The sequence below is a fragment of the Trachurus japonicus genome, chromosome 7 (genome assembly GCF_045865225.1).
Source record: "Trachurus japonicus isolate A0001 chromosome 7, Traja_1.0".
Taxonomy (NCBI): Eukaryota; Metazoa; Chordata; class Actinopteri; order Carangiformes; family Carangidae; genus Trachurus; species Trachurus japonicus.
This window is the reverse complement of record NC_140913.1, coordinates 20,439,389-20,461,888: the sequence shown is the minus strand read 5'-3', so window position 1 is coordinate 20,461,888 and position 22,500 is coordinate 20,439,389. Positions and strand designations below refer to the sequence as shown.

Below are 22,500 nucleotides of genomic sequence, written 5' to 3'. Positions count from 1 at the left end.
TCCAACCAACACACACTTTGCAGGATTTGGTTTCTCTGAATGTTTTATTCTGAAATCTGCTCTGTTTCTTTATTAGATCAGTCAGTAAACCGTCAGCCAATCAGAAGAGACGAGGCTCTATACTCTGACACAGAAAGTTTTAGAGAAAAGAAAAAGAAAACAGAACGAGTCGTTGTGATGGATCAGAGCGTTTGATCCGGGGTCGGGGCGCCGGCGGCGGCTCTGGGTCAACGAGCTCTGATGGAGGTTCTGGTCCAGTTCACATTGTTCTTCTGTTATTAATATTTCATCACAGTGACTGAGAATCTCTGTGATCCAAGTGTTAACTGAGGTTACAGCTTCATATATGACACATCTATATACTTCTGAGCCTCCTCGCTCCAGATTGGCTGAAAAAAATAGAGCAGATTTCAGAATAAAACACTCGCTAATCACATTACATTTTAATTTAATTGTTTAAAGCTCTCTTCTTTTATTTTGAAGGGCTCAGTGTAGTTTTCCATCTCCTCTCTCTCTCAGCTTCTCTCTGGAGCTCTATAGTAACAACAGGTCGGTGTCAGCCAATCAGAAGAGAGGAGAAAGATAGATAGAAAGAAAGAAAGAAAAAAGACAGACAGACAGAAAGGAAGGAAGGAAGGAAGGAAGGAAGGAACAAAGAAAGAAAGAAAGAAAGAAAGAAAGAAAGAAAAAAGACAGACAGACAGAAAGGAGGGAAGGAACACAGAAAGAAAGACAGACAGAAAGAAAAAAGATAGAAAGAAAGACAGACAGAAAAAGACAGAAAGAAAGAAAGGAAGGAACAAAGACAGAAAGAAAGAAAGACAGACATACAGAAAAAGACAGAAAGAAAAAAGATAGTTAGAAAGAAAGAAAGAAAAAAGACAGACAGACAGAAAGGAAGGAAGGAACAAAGAAAGAAAGACAGACAGACAGAAAGAAAAAAGATAGAAAGAAAGAAAGACAGACAGAAAGAAAAAAGATGGTTAGAAAGAAAGAAAGAAAGAAAAAAGACAGACAGACAGAAAGAAAGGAAGGAACAAAGAAAGAAAAAAGATAGAAAGACAGACAGAAAAAGACAGAAAGAAAAGAGATAGTTAGAAAGAAAGAAAGAAAGAAAGAAAGAAAGAAAGAAAGAAAGAAAGAAAGAAAGAAAGAAAGAAAGAAAGAAAGAAGACAGAAAGAAAGAAAGAAAGAAAGAAAGAAAGAAAGAAAGAAAGAAAGAAAGAAAGAAAGAAAGAAATCTCCTCAGAGTTGTTGTTGATTGGACGGTGGGTCCATGTGGTGGTGAGGGGGCGGGGCTTAGTTGTGACATCACAAAGGGACAGGAAGTCCTAGCAGCTGGTTTCATCCCCTGTGCAGCTTTAATATAAACCTCCTCTCTTCTCTTCAGGTTCAGGTTCAGTCGTCAGGTAGAAACAGGCCCGGTCCAACAACAACATCCCATAATAGCAGCGAGGGAGCGGGGGGATTAGAGGCTGAGTGTTATTAAATGACACGCTGCTGTGTGGGAGGAGAGGATCAGACGTTCAGCCGACATGTTTGAAGTGTTCACACACTGTTTATCCTGCTGCTGCCGCGCAAACACACACACACTGCTCCCTGTGTGTGTGTGTGTGTGTGTGTGTGTGTGTGTGTGTGTGTGTGTGTGTGTGTGTGTGTCTCTGTGTGTGTCTATCTGTGTGTGTGTGTGTGTGTCTCTGTGTGTGTCTCTGTGTGTGTGTCTATCTGTGTGTGTGTGTGTGTGTGTGTGTGTGTGTGTGTGTGTCTCTGTGTGTGTCTCTGTGTGTGTGTCTATCTGTGTGTGTGTGTGTGTGTGTGTGTGTGTGTGTTACCTCTCCTCTATTTGCCTGCCTCTGTTTAACTTCCATCTCCTGTGTGTGTGTCTGTGTGCTGAGGAGGCCGGTGTGTTGTTGTGTTGTGTTTTAGTGTGTTGTGTTTTAGTGTTGTGTTGTTTTGTCGTATTGCATTGTCATTTTGTAGCGTTGTTTTGTAGTGTTGTAGTGTTGTGTTGTCATGTTGTGTTGAAGTGTTGTTGTGTTGTTTTTCATATTGTTGTGTTGTTTTGTCATGTTGTTGTTGTAGTGTTTCTATGTTGTTGTGTTATTTGTCCAGCAGCTTTTAGTGTGTGTGTTTGTTTTGTTGACCTGCAGCTGCGCAGCGACACAGGAAGTGCAGAACAAGTGTGTGTGTGTGTGTGTGTTCTAAATGATTGACATGAACGTGTGTTACATCAGTGTGACATCATCACGCTGCCTGTCTCCGTGGAGACCATGCACCTGAACTACACACGGTGCGTTCACATCAAGGGGGCAGTTGTGGGTCTGAGAAGTGAAGTCACTTCCTCGTTCAACAAACTGCAATCCCCTCTTCTTCCTCTGGGGGCTGGTGTCAGAAAGCAGCATTCTCCATAGACCCCCATGTTAAAATCACCCACTTTACATCCTCAGTAAACATGTTAAAAGCCTGGTGTCACAACGTTTTCTGGTCTCAATCAATAGTTTCTACCCCCACACACACTCTGAGGGGTTTAACTCTACCGTTTGACCGTTATTAGGTTAAAACTCTGAGGGGTTTAACTCTACCGTTTGACTGTTATTAGGTTAAAACTCTGAGGGGTTTAACTCTACCGTTTGACCGTTATTAGGTTAAAACTCTGAGGGGTTTAACTCTACCGTTTGACCGTTATTAGGTTAAAACTCTGAGGGGTTTAACTCTACCGTTTTACTGTTATTAGGTTAAAACTCTGAGGGGTTTAACTCTACCGTTTGACCGTTATTAGGTTAAAACTCTGAGGGGTTTAACTCTACCGTTTGACCGTTATTAGGTTAAAACTCTGAGGGGTTTAACTCTACCGTTTTACTGTTATTAGGTTAAAACTCTGAGGGGGTTTAACTCTACCGTTTGACTGTTATTAGGTTAAAAATCTGAGGGGTTTAACTCTACCGTTCGACTGTTATTAGGTTAAAACTCTGAGGGGTTTAACTACCGTTTTACTGTTATTAGGTTAAAACTCTGAGGGGTTTAACTCTACCGTTCGACTGTTATTAGGTTAAAACTCTGAGGGGTTTAACTCTACCGTTCGACTGTTATTAGGTTAAAACTCTGAGGGGTTTAACTCTACCGTTTGACCGTTATTAGGTTAAAACTCTGAGGGGTTTAACTCTACCGTTCGACCGTTATTAGGTTAAAACTCTGAGGGGGTTTAACTCTACCGTTTTACTGTTATTAGGTTAAAACTCTGAGGGGTTTAACTCTACCGTTTGACCGTTATTAGGTTAAAACTCTGAGGGGGTTTAACTCTACCGTTTGACCGTTATTAGGTTAAAACTCTGAGGGGTTTAACTCTACCGTTTGACCGTTATTAGGTTAAAACTCTGAGGGGTTTAACTCTACCGTTTGACCGTTATTAGGTTAAAACTCTGAGGGGTTTAACTCTACCGTTTGACCGTTATTAGGTTAAAACTCTGAGGGGTTTAACTCTACCGTTTTACTGTTATTAGGTTAAAACTCTGAGGGGGTTTAACTCTACCGTTCGACTGTTATTAGGTTAAAACTCTGAGGGGTTTAACTCTACCGTTTTACTGTTATTAGGTTAAAACTCTGAGGGGTTTAACTCTACCGTTTGACTGTTATTAGGTTAAAACTCTGAGGGGTTTAACTCTACCGTTTGACCGTTATTAGGTTAAAACTCTGAGGGGTTTAACTCTACCGTTTGACCGTTATTAGGTTAAAACTCTGAGGGGTTTAACTCTACCGTTTGACCGTTATTAGGTTAAAACTCTGAGGGGTTTAACTCTACCGTTTGACTGTTATTAGGTTAAAACTCTGAGGGGGTTTAACTCTACCGTTTGACTGTTATTAGGTTAAAACTCTGAGGGGTTTAACTCTACCGTTCGACTGTTATTAGGTTAAAACTCTGAGGGGTTTAACTACCGTTTTACTGTTATTAGGTTAAAACTCTGAGGGGGTTTAACTCTACCGTTCGACTGTTATTAGGTTAAAACTCTGAGGGGTTTAACTCTACCGTTCGACCGTTATTAGGTTAAAACTCTGAGGGGTTTAACTCTACCGTTTGACCGTTATTAGGTTAAAACTCTGAGGGGTTTAACTCTACCGTTCGACTGTTATTAGGTTAAAACTCTGAGGGGGTTTAACTCTACCGTTTTACTGTTATTAGGTTAAAACTCTGAGGGGTTTAACTCTACCGTTTGACCGTTATTAGGTTAAAACTCTGAGGGGGTTTAACTCTACCGTTTGACCGTTATTAGGTTAAAACTCTGAGGGGTTTAACTCTACCGTTTGACTGTTATTAGGTTAAAACTCTGAGGGGTTTAACTCTACCGTTTGACCGTTATTAGGTTAAAACTCTGAGGGGTTTAACTCTACCGTTTGACCGTTATTAGGTTAAAACTCTGAGGGGTTTAACTCTACCGTTTTACTGTTATTAGGTTAAAACTCTGAGGGGTTTAACTCTACCGTTTGACCGTTATTAGGTTAAAACTCTGAGGGGTTTAACTCTACCGTTCGACTGTTATTAGGTTAAAACTCTGAGGGGTTTAACTACCGTTTTACTGTTATTAGGTTAAAACTCTGAGGGGGTTTAACTCTACCGTTTTACTGTTATTAGGTTAAAACTCTGAGGGGGTTTAACTCTACCGTTTGACTGTTATTAGGTTAAAACTCTGAGGGGTTTAACTCTACCGTTCGACTGTTATTAGGTTAAAACTCTGAGGGGTTTAACTACCGTTTTACTGTTATTAGGTTAAAACTCTGAGGGGTTTAACTCTACCGTTTGACTGTTATTAGGTTAAAACTCTGAGGGGGTTTAACTCTACCGTTTGACCGTTATTAGGTTAAAACTCTGAGGGGGTTTAACTCTACCGTTTTACTGTTATTAGGTTAAAACTCTGAGGGGTTTAACTCTACCGTTTGACCGTTATTAGGTTAAAACTCTGAGGGGTTTAACTCTACCGTTTGACCGTTATTAGGTTAAAACTCTGAGGGGTTTAACTCTACCGTTTTACTGTTATTAGGTTAAAACTCTGAGGGGTTTAACTCTACCGTTTGACCGTTATTAGGTTAAAACTCTGAGGGGTTTAACTCTACCGTTTGACCGTTATTAGGTTAAAACTCTGAGGGGTTTAACTCTACCGTTTGACCGTTATTAGGTTAAAACTCTGAGGGGTTTAACTCTACCGTTTGACCGTTATTAGGTTAAAACTCTGAGGGGTTTAACTCTACCGTTTGACCGTTATTAGGTTCAAACTCTGAGGGGTTTAACTCTACCGTTTGACCGTTATTAGGTTCAAACTCTGAGGGGTTTAACTCTACCGTTTGACCGTTATTAGGTTCAAACTCTGAGGGGTTTAACTCTACCGTTTGACCGTTATTAGGTTCAAACTCTGAGGGGTTTAACTCTACCGTTTGACCGTTATTAGGTTCAAACTCTGAGGGGTTTAACTCTACCGTTTGACCGTTATTAGGTTCAAACTCTGAGGGGTTTAACTCTACCGTTTGACCGTTATTAGGTTCAAACTCTGAGGGGTTTAACTCTACCGTTTGACCGTTATTAGGTTCAAACTCTGAGGGGTTTAACTCTACCGTTTGACCGTTATTAGGTTAAAACTCTGAGGGGTTTAACTCTACCGTTTGACCGTTATTAGGTTAAAACTCTGAGGTGGTTTAACTCTACCGTTTGACCGTTATTAGGTTAAAACTCTCAGGGGTTTAACTCTACCGTTTGACCGTTATTAGGTTAAAACTCTCAGGGGTTTAACTCTACCGTTTGACCGTTATTAGGTTAAAACTCTGAGGGGGTTTAAGTCTACCGTTTGACCGTTATTAGGTTAAAACTCTGAGGGGGTTTAACTCTACCGTTTTACTGTTATTAGGTTAAAACTCTGAGGGGTTTAACTCTACCGTTTGACTGTTATTAGGTTAAAACTCTGAGGGGTTTAACTCTACCGTTCGACCGTTATTAGGTTAAAACTCTGGTCAATTAGGGCGCGGAAACGTTGAGTGACAGGTCTGGAGACCGCTGCTACGAGGCCAGTGGGCGGGTTCCAAGTAGAATCCAACACGGCGCGGTTCAAACCCCCGTAGTAGCGGCACAAAACAGACTCCCCCAAACCAATGGGTGTGTGTGTGTGTGTGTGTGTGTGTGTGTGTGGTCAGTCTGGACGCAGCTGCAGGTGAGACGCCTCCTACCCACAATGCACCAATGCACATTCCTGCTCCGACCTGGAAGACCGCAGGAATGTGTGTGTCTGTGTTTGTGTTGTTTGTCATGTTGTAGTGTTGTGTGTGTGTGTGTTTGTGTGTGTTGTGCGTCTCACCGTTGTTGCTGAAGTCGTCCACCAGGATGATCTCATGAATCAGATGAACTGGAGTTCTGTTTAAAACACTGGAGAGACACACACGCACACGCACACGCACACGCACACGCACACGCACACGCACACGCACACGCACACGCACACACACACACACACACACACACACACACACACACACACACACAGACAGACACACACACATGAATCCATTATGAGCCTATGAAACGACATATTGGAAATGTCAAACCAAACTCCTGTTATGAAAATGTTCAACGTGTCGACTCAAAAAAAACAGTTTCATTAAAGAGGAAGATTGAAACATCAAAAATTCATAAGATTCACAATGAGAGAGGGAGGGAAGGAGGGAGGGAGGGAGGGAGGGAAAGAGGGAGGGAGGAGGAGAACAAAAGAAAGAGAGACAAAAGAGGAAAAGGAATCAGAAGGAGGATAGAGGGGAGGAAATGAAGGGATGAAGAGAGAAAGACAACATGGACAGAAAGGATGAAGAGAAGGATGAGGAGAAGAAAGAAGGGGGTGAAGGAAAGAAAGAAAGAAGACAGAAAGAAATAAAAAGAAAGAAAGAAAGAAAAAGACAGACAGAAAGAAAGAAAGAAAGAAAGAAAGAAAGAAAGAAAGAAAGAAAGAAAGAAAGAAAGAAAGAAAGAAAGAAGGAGAAACAAAAGAGGAAAAGGAAGGATGATGGAGGGGAGGAAATGAAGGGATGAAGAGCGAACGACAATGTGGACAGAAAGGATGAAGAGAAGGAGGAGAAGAAGAAAGAAGGGGGTGAAGGAAACAAAGGTAGGAAAGAAAGAAAGAAAGAAAGAAAGAAAGAAAGGGAGAGAGAGAGAAAAAAATAGGAAAGGGAAGAAAGAAAGAAAGAAAGAAAGAAAAAGAGAAAGAAAGAAAGAAAAAGACAGACAGAAAGAAAGAAAGAAAGAAAGAAAGAAAGAAAGAAAGAAAGAAAGAAAGAAAGAAAGAAAGACAAAATAGGAAAAGGAAGGAGGATGGAGGGGAGGAAATGAAGGGATGAAGAGAGAAAGACAACGTGGACAGAAAGGATTAAGAGAAGGAGGAGAAGAGGAAAGAAGGGGGTGAAGGAAACAAAGGGAGGGAAGAAAGAAACAAGACAGAAAGAAAGAAAAAGATAGAAAGAAAGAGAGAGAAAGAAAGAAAAAGAGAAAGAAAGAAAGAAAGAAAGAAAGAAAGAAAGAAAGAAAGAAAGAAAGAAAGAAAGAAAGAAAGAAAGAAAGAAAGAAAGACAAAATAGGAAAAGGAAGGAGGATGGAGGGGAGGAAATGAAGGGATGAAGAGAGAAAGACAACGTGGACAGAAAGGATGAAGAGTAGGAGAAGAAGAAAGAAGGGGGTGAAGGAAACAAATGGATGGAAGAAAGACAGAAAGAAAAAAGACAGACAGAAAGAAAAAGATAGAAAGAGAGAGAGAGAGAGAAAGAAAAAGAGAAAGAAAAGACAGACAAAAAGAAAGAACGAAAGAAAGAAAGAGTAAAAGGAAGGTGGATGGAGGGGAGGGAATGAAGGGATGAAGAGAGAAAGACAACGTGGACAGAAAGGATGAAGAGAAGGAGGAGAAGAAAGAAGGGGTGAAGGAAACGAAGGGAGGGAAGAAAGAAACAAGACAGAAAGAAAGAAAAAGATAGAAAGAAAGAGAGAGAAAGAAAGAAAATGAGAAAGAAAGAGAAAAAGACAGACGAAAGAGACTTGCTGATTGAGACACAACCAGAGAGGGAGGAAAGATGGATGGAGTTCAGGAGGAGTGGAGGTGAAGGAGGGAGGGAGGGAGGAAATGAAGGGATGAAGAGAGAAAGACAACGTGGAAAGAAAGGATGAAGAGAAGGATGAAGAGAAGAAAGAAGGGGTGAAGGAAACGAAGGTAGGGAAGAAAGAAAGAAAGAAGACAGAAAGAAAGAAAAAGAAAGAAAGAAAGAAAGGAGAGACAAAAGAGGAAAAGGAAGGAGGATGGAGGGGAGGAAATGAAGGGATGAAGAGAGAATGACAACATGGAAAGAAAGGATGAAGAGAAGGAGGAGAAGAAGAAAGAAGGGGGTGAAGGAAACGAAGGGAGAAAAAAGAAAGAAAGAAAGAAAGAGGAACAAAAGAAGGAGAGACAAAAGAGGAAAAGGAAGGAGGATGGAGGGGAGGAAATGAAGGGATGAAGAAAGAAAGAAAAAAGACAGAAAGAGAGAAAAAGAGAGAGAGAATGAAAAAGAGAAAGAAAGAGAAAAAGACACAAAAAGAAAGATAGATAGAAATAAAGAAGACAGAAAGAAAGAAAAAGATAGATAGAAAGAAGAAAGAAAGAAAGAAAGAAAGAAAGAAAGAAAGAAAGAAAGAAAGAAAGAAAGAAAGAAAGAAAGAAAGAAAGAAAGAAAGAAAGAAAGAACGGGGAAGTTAAAAAAAGAGGAAGACAAAGAAAAGTGTGAAGACGAGGAAAGAAAGGAGGAGGATGGATGGACTGAGACTTGCTGATTGAGACACAACCAGAGAGGGAGGAAAGATGGATGGAGTCACGGAGGAGTGGAGGTGAAGGAGGAGGAGGAGAGTCTGATAATGGAAGAAAGGGAGGAAGAAAAGGAGGAAGAGGAGGAATGTGTGAGGCCACTGGACCCCGTCCGGAGGAGTGATGGATGCAGGGAGGGAGGAGAGATGAAAGAGAGAGGGAAAATAAAGGAGGAGAGGAGGAGAGAGAGAGAGAGAGAGAGGAGGTGTCAGGGTGGTAAGGGAGATGAATAACCTCTCTCTCTGTGGAGCGGCCATCAGGAGAGATGGATGAACAGACTGATGGATGAGAGGGATGGATGGAGAGAGAGAGGGATATGGGGGAGGGGCAAAGAGAGAGAAAGAGAGAAATAAGGCGAAGGAGCAGAAAGAGAAATAGTTTTCTCTCTGTTTCTATATCACACAAGAACAAAGGAACAGATTTATTCAACATTATAAAATACATATAATGTTCATATAGTGCATGTGCGTGTAAAGAGAGGTCACTCACTCTTCCTATACTACTGTTGTAATGCATCTGTATATTTATCTAACTCATTTATGTGATCTATATATTGTTTTTTTTTTGTGATCAATTTTTTATTTTGTTTTATTTCATTACAATTCCATTTATCCATTCCCCTTGACCCCACCCTTGTCCCGGGTCCCGGGGGTAACATTAGGTTAGGGTGATTACAGGGAAAAACAAAAACAACAAACAAACGAAAATAAATAAATAGTTATCAATAATTATCAACAGTACTACATAGCAGCCATATTCATGAAACAGAGAAAAAAAAAAAAAAACCACGCAAGCCCATCAAAACAACGCTTGTGATCTATATATTGTTATACATGTTTTGACACACTGCACTGTTAATATTCAACTCTATCTATCTATCTATCTATCTATCTATCTATCTATCTATCTATCTATCTATCTATCTATCTATCTATCTATCTATCTATCTATCTATCGTTCTATCTATCTATCTATCGTTCTATCTATCTATCGTTCTATCGTTCTATCGTTCTATCTATCTATCGTTCTATCTATCTATCGTTCTATCTATCTATCGTTCTATCTATCTATCATTCTATCTATCTATCTATCTATCTATCTATCTATCTATCTATCTATCTATCTATCTATCTATCTATCTATCTATCTATCTATCTATCTATCTCGTCCACAGGCAGAGTAGCCTACATTTTTACCTCTTTCTTTCTTTCTTTCTTTCTTTCTTTCTTTCTTTCTTTCTTTCTTTCTTTCTTTCTTTCTTTCTTTCTTTCTTTCTTTCTTGTCTTCCTTTCTTTCTCTCACTCTGTTACAGTAATAAAAGTTTGGTTTTAAAAATCTATCTATCTATCTATCTATCTATCTATCTATCTATCTATCTATCTATCTATCTATCTATCTATCTATCTATCTATCTATCTGTCTGTCTGTCTGTCTGTCTGTCTGTCTGTCTGTCTTTTTCTTTTTGTCTGTCTGTCTTTCTTTCTTTCATTGTTCCTTCCTGTCTGTCTTTCTTTCTTTCTTTCTTTCTTTCTTTCTTTCTTTCTGTCTTTTTTCTTTCTTTCTTTCTTTCTTTCTTTCTTTCTTTCTTTCTTTCTTTCTTTCTTTCTTTCTTTCTGTCTGTCTTTTTCTTTCTTTCTTTCTTTCTAATTTCCTTTCTTTCTGTCTGTCTTTTTCTTTCTTTCTATCTATCTTTTTTCCTTCTTTCCTTCTTTCCTTCTATCTATCTATCTATCTATCTATCTATCTATCTATCTATCTATCTATCTATCTATCTGTCTATCTATCTATCTATCTATCTGTCTGTCTTTTTCTTTTTGTCTGTCTGTCTGTCTTTCTTTCTTTCATTGTTCCTTCCTGTCTGTCTGTCTTTCTTTCTTTCTTTCTTTCTTTCTTTCTTTCTTTCTTTCTGTCTTTTTTCTTTCTTTCTTTCTTTCTTTCTTTCTTTCTTTCTTTCTGTCTGTCTGTCTTTTTCTTTCTTTCTATCTATCTTTTTTCCTTCTTTCCTTCTATCTATCTATCTATCTATCTATCTATCTATCTATCTATCTATCTATCTATCTATCTATCTATCTATCTATCTATCTATCTATCTATCTATCTATCTATCTATCTATCGATCGTTCGGCCTCTCCCTCCATTGTTTCTCTCCCAGTGAGATCTATCTGTCTGTCTTTTTCTTTTTGTCTGTCTGTCTTTCTTTCTTTCATTGTTCCTTCCTGTCTGTCTGTCTTTCTTTCTTTCTTTCTTTCTTTCCATCTTTTTTCTTTCTTTCTATCTATCTACAGTTCATCAAGTGGAAGATGAAATGAACTCCAAAAGACAGAAAGTTACAGACGACACAAACATTCACTTTACATTTTAAACTAGCTATAGCTACAGTGTAAAAACTCCAAGGCACTCTCTTGAGTTAATGAGAAATGCCTTTAATTAGTATGACATTGTCACAATGACATGTTTAAAATGACTACGACGCGTTTCAGCATCAAGCTGAATGAAGGCTTGATGCTGAAACATGTCATTGTGACAATGCCATACTAATTAAATGCATTTTTCATTACGTAACTCAAGAGAGTGCCTTGGAGTTTTTCTTCAGTTTTCCACATCCCTCGGATCCCTCTCCAAAGAGCGCCTCTAGATTAGAGAAATGAGTCCACGTAGCGCTCCTTATTGCTTTGAATGTTTTCTGGAAACTATCCCAGTGTGTGAATAAATAGTAAATATCTTGTCTGATGATACCTTGGTCAATGTTATCTGAGAGCTCAAGAGCTTTCACTCTGAAACTGTAGAAAACTAAGATAATACACTGAAAAAGAGTGTTTCTTGTTTAAAGGGATAGTTCACCCTAGAATGATATTTCACTCATTATCTCCTCCCCCTCATGTTGACTAAGGGCTGGGAGAAGTTTCAGAGTCCTCCGTGGCTTCTCTGAGTTACAGGGGGTCTCAGCGTAGCAGTGCATGTCCATATAACGGTTGTAAAGGGACACCAGAGCTCTTCGTAAAAAAACACACACAAAAAAACATCCAAATACCTCCATGCTGCTCGTATGTAATGTCCCTCTTGTGCTGAAGCCCCAAATTGCGTAATTGTCCCGAAAAAAATTAAATAAGTCTATATTTTAAGCTTGTTTGTAGCGGAAGCTTCTCGAAGCTCCTCTTCCTGGTCCGTCCAAATCTCGCGTGATTTGCGCCGGCGTCAGTGCGGTTACTGCGAATCACGCGAGATTTGGACGGACCAGGAAGAGGAGCTTCGAGAAGCTTCCGCTACAAACAAGCTTAAAATATAGACTTACTTAATTTTTTTCGGGACAATTACGCAATTTGGGGCTTCAGCACAAGATGGACATTACATACGAGCAGCATGGAGGTATTTGGATGTTTTTTTGTGTGTGTTTTTTTACGAAGAGCTCTGGTGTCCCTTTGCAACCGTTATATGGACATGCACTGCTACGCCAAGACCCCCTGTAACTCAGAGAAGCCACGGTGGAATCTGAAACTTCTCCCAGCCCTTAGTCCACATGAGGGTGAGTAGATAATGAGCGAAATATCATTCTAGGGTGAACTATCCCTTTAACTTTATCATTTCATCTTCCACTTGATGAACTGTTCACATTACTAATAGTGTTGATGTTGAACTCGTCTCCACAGGTAAAAGAACAGGACTGCACTGCAAAAACTCAAACTCTTACCAAGAATATTTGTCTTATTTCTAGTCAAAACAAATCTCATTCTACTTAAAATAAGACTCATCACATTAAAAAGCAGCTTGTTTTTAGACACTTTTTACTTCTTTAAAGCAGATTTTCACTTTTAAAAAAATCTGAGTGGAGCAAGTTTTTCTTTCTTATTACAAGCACAAAAAACTTGCTTTCACTGGCAGATTTTTCTACTTATTTCAAGTGAAAATTAGTTTGAAACAAGTGAAAATGATCTAAAAACAAGTAAATTTTTAGGTGATGAGTCTTATTTTAAGTGGAAAGAGTTTAGTTTTGACTAGAAATGAGACATTTTGACAAGAAATAAGACAAATATTCTTGGAAAGACTTTGAGTTTTTGCAGTCTGAGCTGGTTCCATCTCAGGTGAGCCGTCCCCCTGCAGCAGAGTGGACTCTGACTCTGACTCTTTAACAACGAGCCGGAGCGTAAATCGGCCTAACGACCTGCTCCCATTAATCCTTCAGGAGGGAGGGAAGTGATCCGGACTCTTTACTGACCACTGACTCTGAAAGTGCTGAGCTGGTGCTGATCTAGGAGCAGCTTGTCTCCGGCCGACGGAGCGAGATGCTAATTAGATGATGAACTGACCAGAGTCCAGAGTCCAGACTGGATGAGACCGGACAGACCAGCTCACTGTGTTCACACATTAACCAGACGCTGCTGAGGGCTTAACTTCCTGGATTTTAAAACTCTTAACAATACATTTAAAATCAATTTGGCAATTTTTTTTTTAATAAAAAATCCCACTTCCATCTGTAATTTTATTCCCCACCATATTTTCTCTCGTTTTGGAGGCCTTCATTTTATACTGTCTTGTCACTATAACGTAGAAAAACTCCCAGTTAAACTATCTGTATTTCATAAACAGGTCCTCCTTGGCTGGACTCTCATCTATAAGCACAACTTTTCACCCCACCAATATATTATTTGGAACAATAGAGATCATAGTTAGAAATAAGTCTATAAATTATTTCTTTTTTATTCTGTGTTTTAATACACTATGTGTTTTATGTCTTCATGTATTTTTACTCAGTGTTTGTGATCTGTGTTGTTGTCTGTATTGTCTTGCTGCTGCTCTGGGACATTTTAAATTTCCCCTCGGGGATTAAATAAAGTATTTCTAATTCTAATTGTAAGTCCCTTTTTTCTGAAACATGGTTTCAGAGCCGGATTTGGCTGGTGAGTCAGCTGCTAAATGAGGAAGGAGTATTGCTGTCTTACAGAGACATTTTGTCACGACATAACTTCCAAGTGACTCCTGAAGAATCTTCAGTTGTCACTAATGCTATTCCATCAGGCACTTTAATGCTTTCTAAAAACAGTTGTACATCCTCATCTGGACATCTATCTGTCCCATATTCAACTGTACTGTTTTTATGTTTTGGGACTCCGGATGGAAACTAGCACTAGCTGCTACAATCCGGCACATTTACATGTTTTTATATGTCCATTAATGTGCATTGTCCCACCCAAATAAACCAATAAATAAAATAAATAAATAAATAAAACTGACTCTCCAGAAGGAAAAATATGTTTCTCACTGACCCAAAAGAATAATAATAAAAAAGTGTGTGCCTTATTCCAAAAAGATCTTGTTGCTACCCCAAATATTACTGTTTAGAATTGAATATCGTTGTTCATCACTTTTAGATTTGAACAACAACACTTTTCAACATGTTCCTGATCCTCTTTCTGTCACATGAGGCTGCAGTTCCTCTCCTGACCACTAGAGTGACTCAGACCGTGACTCCGCCCCCTTTAGGAGACCGGGGGACCGTGACTCCGCCCCCTTTAGGAGACCGGGGGACCGTGACTCCGCCCCCTTTAGGAGACCAGCAGACTGTGACTCCGCCCCCTTTAGGAGACCAGCAGACCGTGACTCCGCCCCCTTTAGGAGACCAGCAGACAGTGGCTCCGCCCCCTTTAGGAGACCAGCAGACCGTGACTCCGCCCCCTTTAGGAGACCAGCAGACAGTGGCTCCGCCCCCTTTAGGAGACCAGCAGCAGCAGGTCTTGAGTCTATTGACTCCAATGGTTGAAGTGAACGTGAGCTCAGATTATAGTTGATTTCTTTCGCTCCAGAGTCACTGAAGTAAATATTGGACTCATTTTAGCACAAGACACATTTAGACACGAAAATGGACAAATTTCAGAAAAATCAGGAGAAAAATGAACTTTGTTCCAGACCTGTCTCTAACCATGTTTCCATCCACTTGTCGATCAAATTATCTGAAGATCGATAAAAATTAATTACAAGACTTTTAATTCCAATAAAAACACAGAAACTTCAAACTGTTCTGAGGAGATCGTTACACTTTGCATGAAGCCAGTCTGTCCTGTTCACCTGCATCTGTCTGTGTTTACTCCACCGTGTCTCTAACAGCTGCAACACGTAGAGGAATACACATAAAACATGATCACAACTCACTTTTATCAGACAAACAACTGTTTCCATCAGAATCGGTTGCATAAACTTTGTATTGATCAAGAGAAAATCTGATGAGATCGACTGTATTAACTTTGTATCGATATTCACAACATTTAATCGAATTTTTTTAATCGACAGTGGTCAACCCTCAACAGGTTCAGGACTGGACATGGCCCGTGCTTGGCCAGCCTTCACAGATGGGGCAGCAGCCCTAGCCCACTGTGCTCTTGTGGAGAGGAGCAGACCATGGAACACATCATCGAAGCCTGCCCTCTTGGTCAGGATTGGTCACCCTCCACACAGCAAATCAGGAGGCAACTGCTTGGCTAAAAGACTTTGCATTCGCTAAAAAAAAAATCGAATTTTAAAAGGCATTTTTAATTCGCTATTGCTTAATGCGAATAAAAAACGTCTGGATGGAAACACGGTTTCTGTCTCAACAACACACGCTCACTAAATCTGACACAGATCTCCATGGTAATGCCAACTAACGTTTGCGAACTCCTGCACTAATTAATTTTCGTAATGTTAAGAAAAAAAGCTTTCATTTGTATGCGGCTGTGATTCCACTTCAGTGAAATACGTATTTATGAAAGACAGATTTGATTTTTGATAATAAAAAGCCAAATAAGTTACACACTGGGGCTTTAAAAATGGATGACGCTTTTTTTTTTTTTTTTACATGAACACACTCTCTCTCTCTGTGTCTTTGTGTGCTGGTCTCTCGCCCGGCGCCGTCAGACAGAGGAGATGAGATCGATGCTGAGATCGGAGGCTGATTAGATATCGACAGGCCTGGTTCTCCATCAGAGAGCAGCTCTTTGATCAGCAGATGAAAAGCTTTCAGAGCCTTCGCCGCCCGTCATTGTCTCAGAAATCAGACGTGTCAGAGTCGGGCCGCGCCGCGCCGAGCCCACGGCCCACGGCGGCAGAATGAGACTCCTTTGTAGAGCGACTGTGGGCGTTCAATATGCGCTCAGTGTTTTCAGAGTCTCTGGAGCAGAGCGTGATGATTGCAGATAGTGAAAGGAAAACTTATCATGATATTATCTGTTTTTTCTGCTTGAAAACTGACGCTTGAAATGAGATTTTCTTTTTTTTTTTTTTTCTTTCTTTTTTTTGTGCCGTCTTTCACTAAATATGTCTGAGAGCGACTCTGAAGAAGAAGTTTGAATCTTGTGTAAACTTTCCCGCTCCGATGCGGAGGAGATCGGAGAATACAGCACGTCGACATTTTCCAGAAGAACTCACCCATGAAGAAGCGATGATGGAGGCTTTTCTCTCAGCTCACTACTTCACATTATCACTCTCCCTCACACACTCACATCTGGCAACAGCTGCTGCTCTCAGCGTGTGTGTGTCTATGTGTGTGTGTGTTTTAGTGACAGCAGTGTCCAGGAGGCTCCGGTGCTGCAGCTGAATACTGAACCTGCAGCACCACAGTCTGAGGCCATGTGGACACACTCTAGGCTACTGCCAGGCATATTGATTGATTGAAAACTTTATTGAACAACATTAGACAAGTGTTCAAAAGGATTAAAAACACAATAAAGCCCAAAGGCTTATTTCCATTGTGGTCCTATTTGATGGTAGACGGTACACATGGATTTAAAAACAAGGAAGACAAACACACAACACATGGACTAAAAACATGGGAGAAAGACACTAAGGCACATAGACTACAACATTAAAGAAAAAGAACAAGATGAAATAGATAAAACAAGAGATTAGGTCCCAAACAGAAGCAACAAAACAGACACACAAACAAACAATACAATAATCTAGTGCTTCACGGCTCTTTTGATTTAATTTATCGGTTGGCTAACCATTTTTTTTATTGAGGACTTTAAAAAAAAGTAGGAGGAGCTAACAGCTTTAAGGTTTAAAAGAAGGCCATTCCACAAGACAGCTGCTGAGTAAAGAAAAGAAAACTTTCCCATACAGCTCTTAAATCGGCAGAGCCTGTAGTCAGTGGAGCGCCCCCTGGTGGAGTAATTGTGTGTGTCACTGACTTTGGAGAAGTAGTTTACTAAATACTTTGGTGCCAGACATCATCTGGCATCTCTGTCAACATGGGAATCAAACCCACGATCCTAAGGTCAAGACAGAGCTGATCAGACACATGATCATCTTTCACTGAGCTCTGATACTGAGGAGCTGTAACCACATTAGGTTACCTGTGTGTGTGTTTATAAACATGTTAACGAGCGCCTGGTGGATTGTTTATGAAGTTAAAGAGCTCTGGCCTGAGGATCAGAGGTTACCACGGCGACTTGAGGTGGTTGCCAATGGCGATAGGGGCCCCCCCAGGCTGAGACAGACAGAAACGTGGAGAAAAAGAGCTATTTTCAGCCTCTGCACTGGTCTCGCATTTGGGCTTATTCTGACAAAACGGTAACTCCTATCAGAACAAAACACAGACCGTCATCGCTGTAAGGACTTCCTGAACGATTTGGTGTGATTCTGGTGTTTCTACAGTAAATATTTTGCAGAAACGTGCGATTTTAAAACAGGGGTCCGTTCTGCTTCTCTCAGAAAATCTTTGTATTGGAGTAAATGAGACAGACGTGGCCGCACTCAGAGGCTGAATCTGTAAATTCTGTAAGTCTCTCTGATATTTTGAGCAGACTGTGAGAGACAGAACAAGTTTGTCTACAAATCTTTAAAAAATCATGTGTGTAGAGTGTAAATTGTGTCCGGGAGGAGTGTGGAAAGAGAAAAGTTTCAGAAGATATCAGACAACTTCTTCCACTCTAAAAGATGATGTCACGCACTCCGACACGAACATTCCGTGCAATACACACCCATTATTATAGGACGAATCTCCTTGTTGTTTACAACTAGCCTACTTCCGGGTAGAAAACCAGCATGAGAACAATAGTGACTGACGAGAGTTTCACTATATTTATCTAATTTTTCATGTCACTATATCACCGTTTAGACTAATCTGAAGTTTGTAAAGTTCATAAAACCAATGATTGGACAAACATTACTATTTACGTGTGCACATTTTTGTAATTAGTCATGGTTATCATAGATTAGCAGGGCTAACGGTTAGCTACCTGTTTAACTTTAATAACTCAGTGACTCAATAAACGCTCCATGAAAAAATATTTTCTCCAGCGGATATCTGAGTTCCAACATGACTGAGCTAACTGGAGTAGTTTCATGTCGTGTCCCACAACGGGAGGGTTTTAACAGCTGACGTCCTGCTGTTAGCTTAGCTACCGTTAGCTGTCCCGTCAGCTGAGCCACTGATGCTTTCTAGACACTGTGATTCCCCCAAACTGAATAAATACAACACATAGCAACACAAAACACACACACAGAAATAGTAATGTTTCTTCAATCATTTCAGATTTGTCTAAACGGTGATAGGGCGTGAAAAATATGAGATATAGCTAAACTCTCGTTTGTTACTATTGATCTCATTCAAATTACAGCTGGTTTTCTACCAGGAAGTAGAATGTAAACAACAAGGAGATTCGGTCTATATGGTGTGTTCCAGGCGGGGTCATCCCTATGTTCCCACAGCCCTATGTTCCCTCAGCCCTATGTTCCCTCATTTCTAACTTTTGTCGTCACTGAAAATTAGGCCCTATTCCCACAGCCCTTTGGTCCCACCATTGGTTGGGTTTAGGCAATGAAGAAAGGAGTTGGTTAAGTTTAGTAAAAAGACCAGGTAGAGGCTAGACAGGCCAGATAGACAGAGTCCAGATAGGTAGAGAGAGTCCAGAGGGAACATAGGGCTGAGGGAACATAGGGCTGAGGGAACATAGAGCTGAAGGAACATAGGGCTGAGGGAACATAGGCACGCTCCCTTCCAGGCAACCCGTAACTTGTGTTTTTCCGACCTGTTCCTATGGTTACCCGCTGGAACGTACAGTCAAACTCGTTACTTCCCACCTGTGAACTCGTACTAGATCGATGTAGTACTCCCAGCTCCCAGTTGTAACATGTCTGTCCTCTAAACACCGTGATGTAGATCAGATGTGTTAAATCCTCCAGACAGCGCAGGACGTTTGTGAACGTCAGCTCTTCAAACTGCTTCTGGTAGATGGAGACTCTCCACATGAAGCCAGTCTGTCCTGTTCACCTGCATCTGCCTGTGTTTACTCCACCGTGTCTCTAACAGCTGCAACACGGAGAGGAATCCACATCAAACATGATCACAACTCACTTCTATCAGACAGAGAACTGTTTCCATCAGAATCTGTCGCAGTAACTTTGTATCGATCAAGAGAAAATCTGATGAGATCGACTGTATTCACTTTTTTTTAATCAATATTCATGACATTTAATCTAATTTTACTGTTTCCATGAGGTGTTTTTAATTGGATGTTGCTGAATGTGAATAACAACGGGTGGATGGAAACACGGTCAGTGACCAGCCGACCTCTGACCTCTGAGGAGTCATTCACCACAATGGGATCACTGCCACACACACACACACACACACACACACACACAGTAGACACACAGTGCGAAACAACTTATTTGAGAACTTTGTTTCCATAGCAACCACCCACCACCACTCTCTCCATGTGCAGCGTTTTCACCGTGACAGTCTGGTTCGTTACTCATGTGTCAGCAGCTGCTGCTCTGAGGTCAGCTGATCTGTTGATCCGCTGAACAGGAAGAGACAGCCGTCAATCACACAGCTTTTCAAAATAAAACACAACCGAACTAGGCTTTTCAAAATAAAAGATAAAAGCCGAGACTTTTCAAAATAAAAGAGCGTCCTGCAGAGCTTCTAGATCTACGCTGACTGAGAGTTATTGATCTGCTGTTTCGACTCTGTCGTCTGCTTAAAAAATAAAACGCTGGCAGCAGATTCACCAAAAGTGTCAGACTGGTTCATTCAGTCTTGGATTTTTTATTTTATTTTATTATTTATTTCATTTTTTTCTGTGAATCGTTGGCGGGAAATGGAGTCGTCGTCTGATCGAGAGCCCAGAAAACGAGGGAGCAGAGGAAACATCAAATAAACATCACGGTGTCGGTGACGACCACTGCTCCACATTCAGCCAGCGAAAATAAAAAATAAAAAGGCAGTGAAACTACATTCAAACCACCACACACACACACACACACACTCACACACACACACACACACACATACACACACACACACACTGATATATACAGCCAGAGCCAGAGCCAAAGGGAGCAGAGGGGCCCAGGGAGACAGATTGTCTTTTAATTGGTTGAAAACTGCAGAGCTTTGAGAAGGGCTGAAGGGGAAGACACACACACACACACACACACACACACACACACACACACACACACACAAATGCACACAAACGCACACAAAGACACACAATGTCCTCTGTGATAGTCAGGAGAGGCGGCGGTCCCTGCTGACTGACTGGTATAATGAGCTGAACTCAGGCCAAAACCTGGAGGTGTGTGTGTGTCTGTGTCTGTGTGTGTGTGTGTGTGTGTGTGTGTCTGTGTCTCTGTGTGTGTGTGTGTGTGTGTGTGAATATGTGAGTGTGTGTTTTTATAGTGTGTGTGTGTGTGTGTGTGTGTGTGTGTGTGTGTGTGCGACAACCTGCTGATATCATCAAACTGTACAACAGAGCGATGGTTCAGAGATTGAGGGTCAGGGAAGTTAAAGTGTGTGTGGTTTTGTACATTTTGGCAGCTGAAAGTTTCTGACATCTACAAAGACGTGTGTGTGTGTGTGTGTGTGTGTGTGTGTGTCTGTGTGTGTGTGTGTGTGTGTGTGTGTGTCGGTGTGTGTGTGTGTCTGTGTGTGCGTGTGTGTGTGTGCGTGTGTGTGTGTTACCTCCTGATGGTGCGCAGCAGCGTGGATCGGGCCTCGTTGTGGAAGGTGATGATGATGGAGGTGGGAGGAAGATCGGGGTCGTAGTGCAGAGTGGTGCACCTGGTAAAGAGAGGGGGTGTTGTTAATAAAGGGATAGTTCAACATTTAGTCAAATTGGCCCATTGCCATAATCCCTATAGTCATTATAGCAGTAGGTTTGTTGCCTTTAATTGTCGGTGCAAGCTGTTTTTAGAACGGTGGAGCAGAGCCGTGAGCTGCTCAGAGCTACGCTACTAATGGAGGCTCATTATGGGATTTCTTGGTTTCCCTCATCATCAAACTCATCAAATACTAGGGTTGCAAAATTCCGGGAATTTTCAAAGTTGGAAACTTTCCATGGGAATATATGGGAATAAACAGGAATAAATCCGAAATTTACAAAATTGAAGGTTGGCCCATAACAGGGAACTTAAATATAGTTGGGGAAAATATATTGTAGCATAATCTTGGCTAAAACAACCAGATTTAATGCAAGTAGCCTACACTTGAATATCTATGCTATTCCTCAATCACATGCACACAGCACACTGCTTCCTTTTTTTTTATTATGTTTTTGTTGTTCAGTAAAATAATTGATTGTTCATACAAGAATTAAAAGTTGATAAAGTTTTACTCACAAATAAATCAATTGAAATGTTTTTTTAATTGTATTATTTTGCATGGATGTCTGCTTATTACAAAATAAATGTTTGCATTTATGTTTGGATATGATACAGTTTGTTTAAATTACCCCAAATTTCCAGTTAATTCCCATAAATTCCCAATAATTCCCATAAATTCCCATAATTCCCATGGAAAGTTTCCAATTTGGAATATTTCCAAAATTTCCCAGTTTAACTTCCCATGGAAAATTTCTGGAAATTTTCCGCCCCTTTGCAAATACACAATCCAACAACTGCACAACGCTCTGGTGGACAAGTTGTGAGCTGCACATTCACCACGCTATGAGATAATAACACAACGTTACCACACAGAGTTGTTTAAGAGGGAAATTCATGTAAAACCGCTGATGCACGTTGCCTTCAGGGACAGTTTTTCATCAACAGTCTCTGCATTTCCCTCTAAAAAGCTTTCTTTTAGACTTGACTTGTATTAATGTATGTATGTATAGCTCCTATACATCTAACAAAACAGTGCCTGAAAGACAACAGGTGCAAAACGCAGAATCGTTCTCACTGTTTCCCACACGGAGGAATCTGCTGCAAACGCAAAATGACATTTGATCCGATGGATTAATACAAAAGGAGCAAGTAAACATGTTGTTGATCTAGTGAAACGTGTGACGTGTAGGTGCAGCGGTGATATCACATTTACATTCACACACGAATATTAGTCGATCAGACCCAGAGAAGAGAATGAGATCCAGTCGCCATGTTTCCATCAGCGTGTTTAGATGCATCTACACTGCAAAAACTCAAAATCTTTCCAAGAATATTTGTCTTATTTCTTGTCAAAATGTCTCATTTCTAGTCAAAACTAATCTCTTTCCACTTAAAATAACACTCATCACCTAAAAATGAACTTGTTTTTAGATCATTTTCACTTGTTTCAAACTAATTTTCACTTGAAATAAGTAGAAAAATCTGCCAGTGAAAGCAAGTTGTTTGTGTTTGTAATAAGAAAGAAAAACTTGCTCCACTATCAGATTCTTCTACTTATTTCAAGTGA

At 40.4% G+C, this 22,500-nt stretch overlaps 1 protein-coding gene across 1 annotated transcript in view; it reads right to left on the bottom strand.

Annotated features, from left to right (window-relative positions):
• LOC146984650 (polypeptide N-acetylgalactosaminyltransferase 14-like) overlaps window positions 1-22,500 on the bottom strand; it is a 94,885-nt gene that overhangs the window by 1,520 nt on the left and 70,865 nt on the right. The window contains exons 2-3 of the mRNA XM_085783210.1: window positions 20,794-20,892; window positions 6,336-6,403 (exon numbers count right to left, since the gene is read on the bottom strand). Coding sequence (XP_085639336.1) covers window positions 6,336-6,403; window positions 20,794-20,892 — 167 coding nt within the window. The remainder of the gene's footprint in view (window positions 1-6,335; window positions 6,404-20,793; window positions 20,893-22,500) is intronic.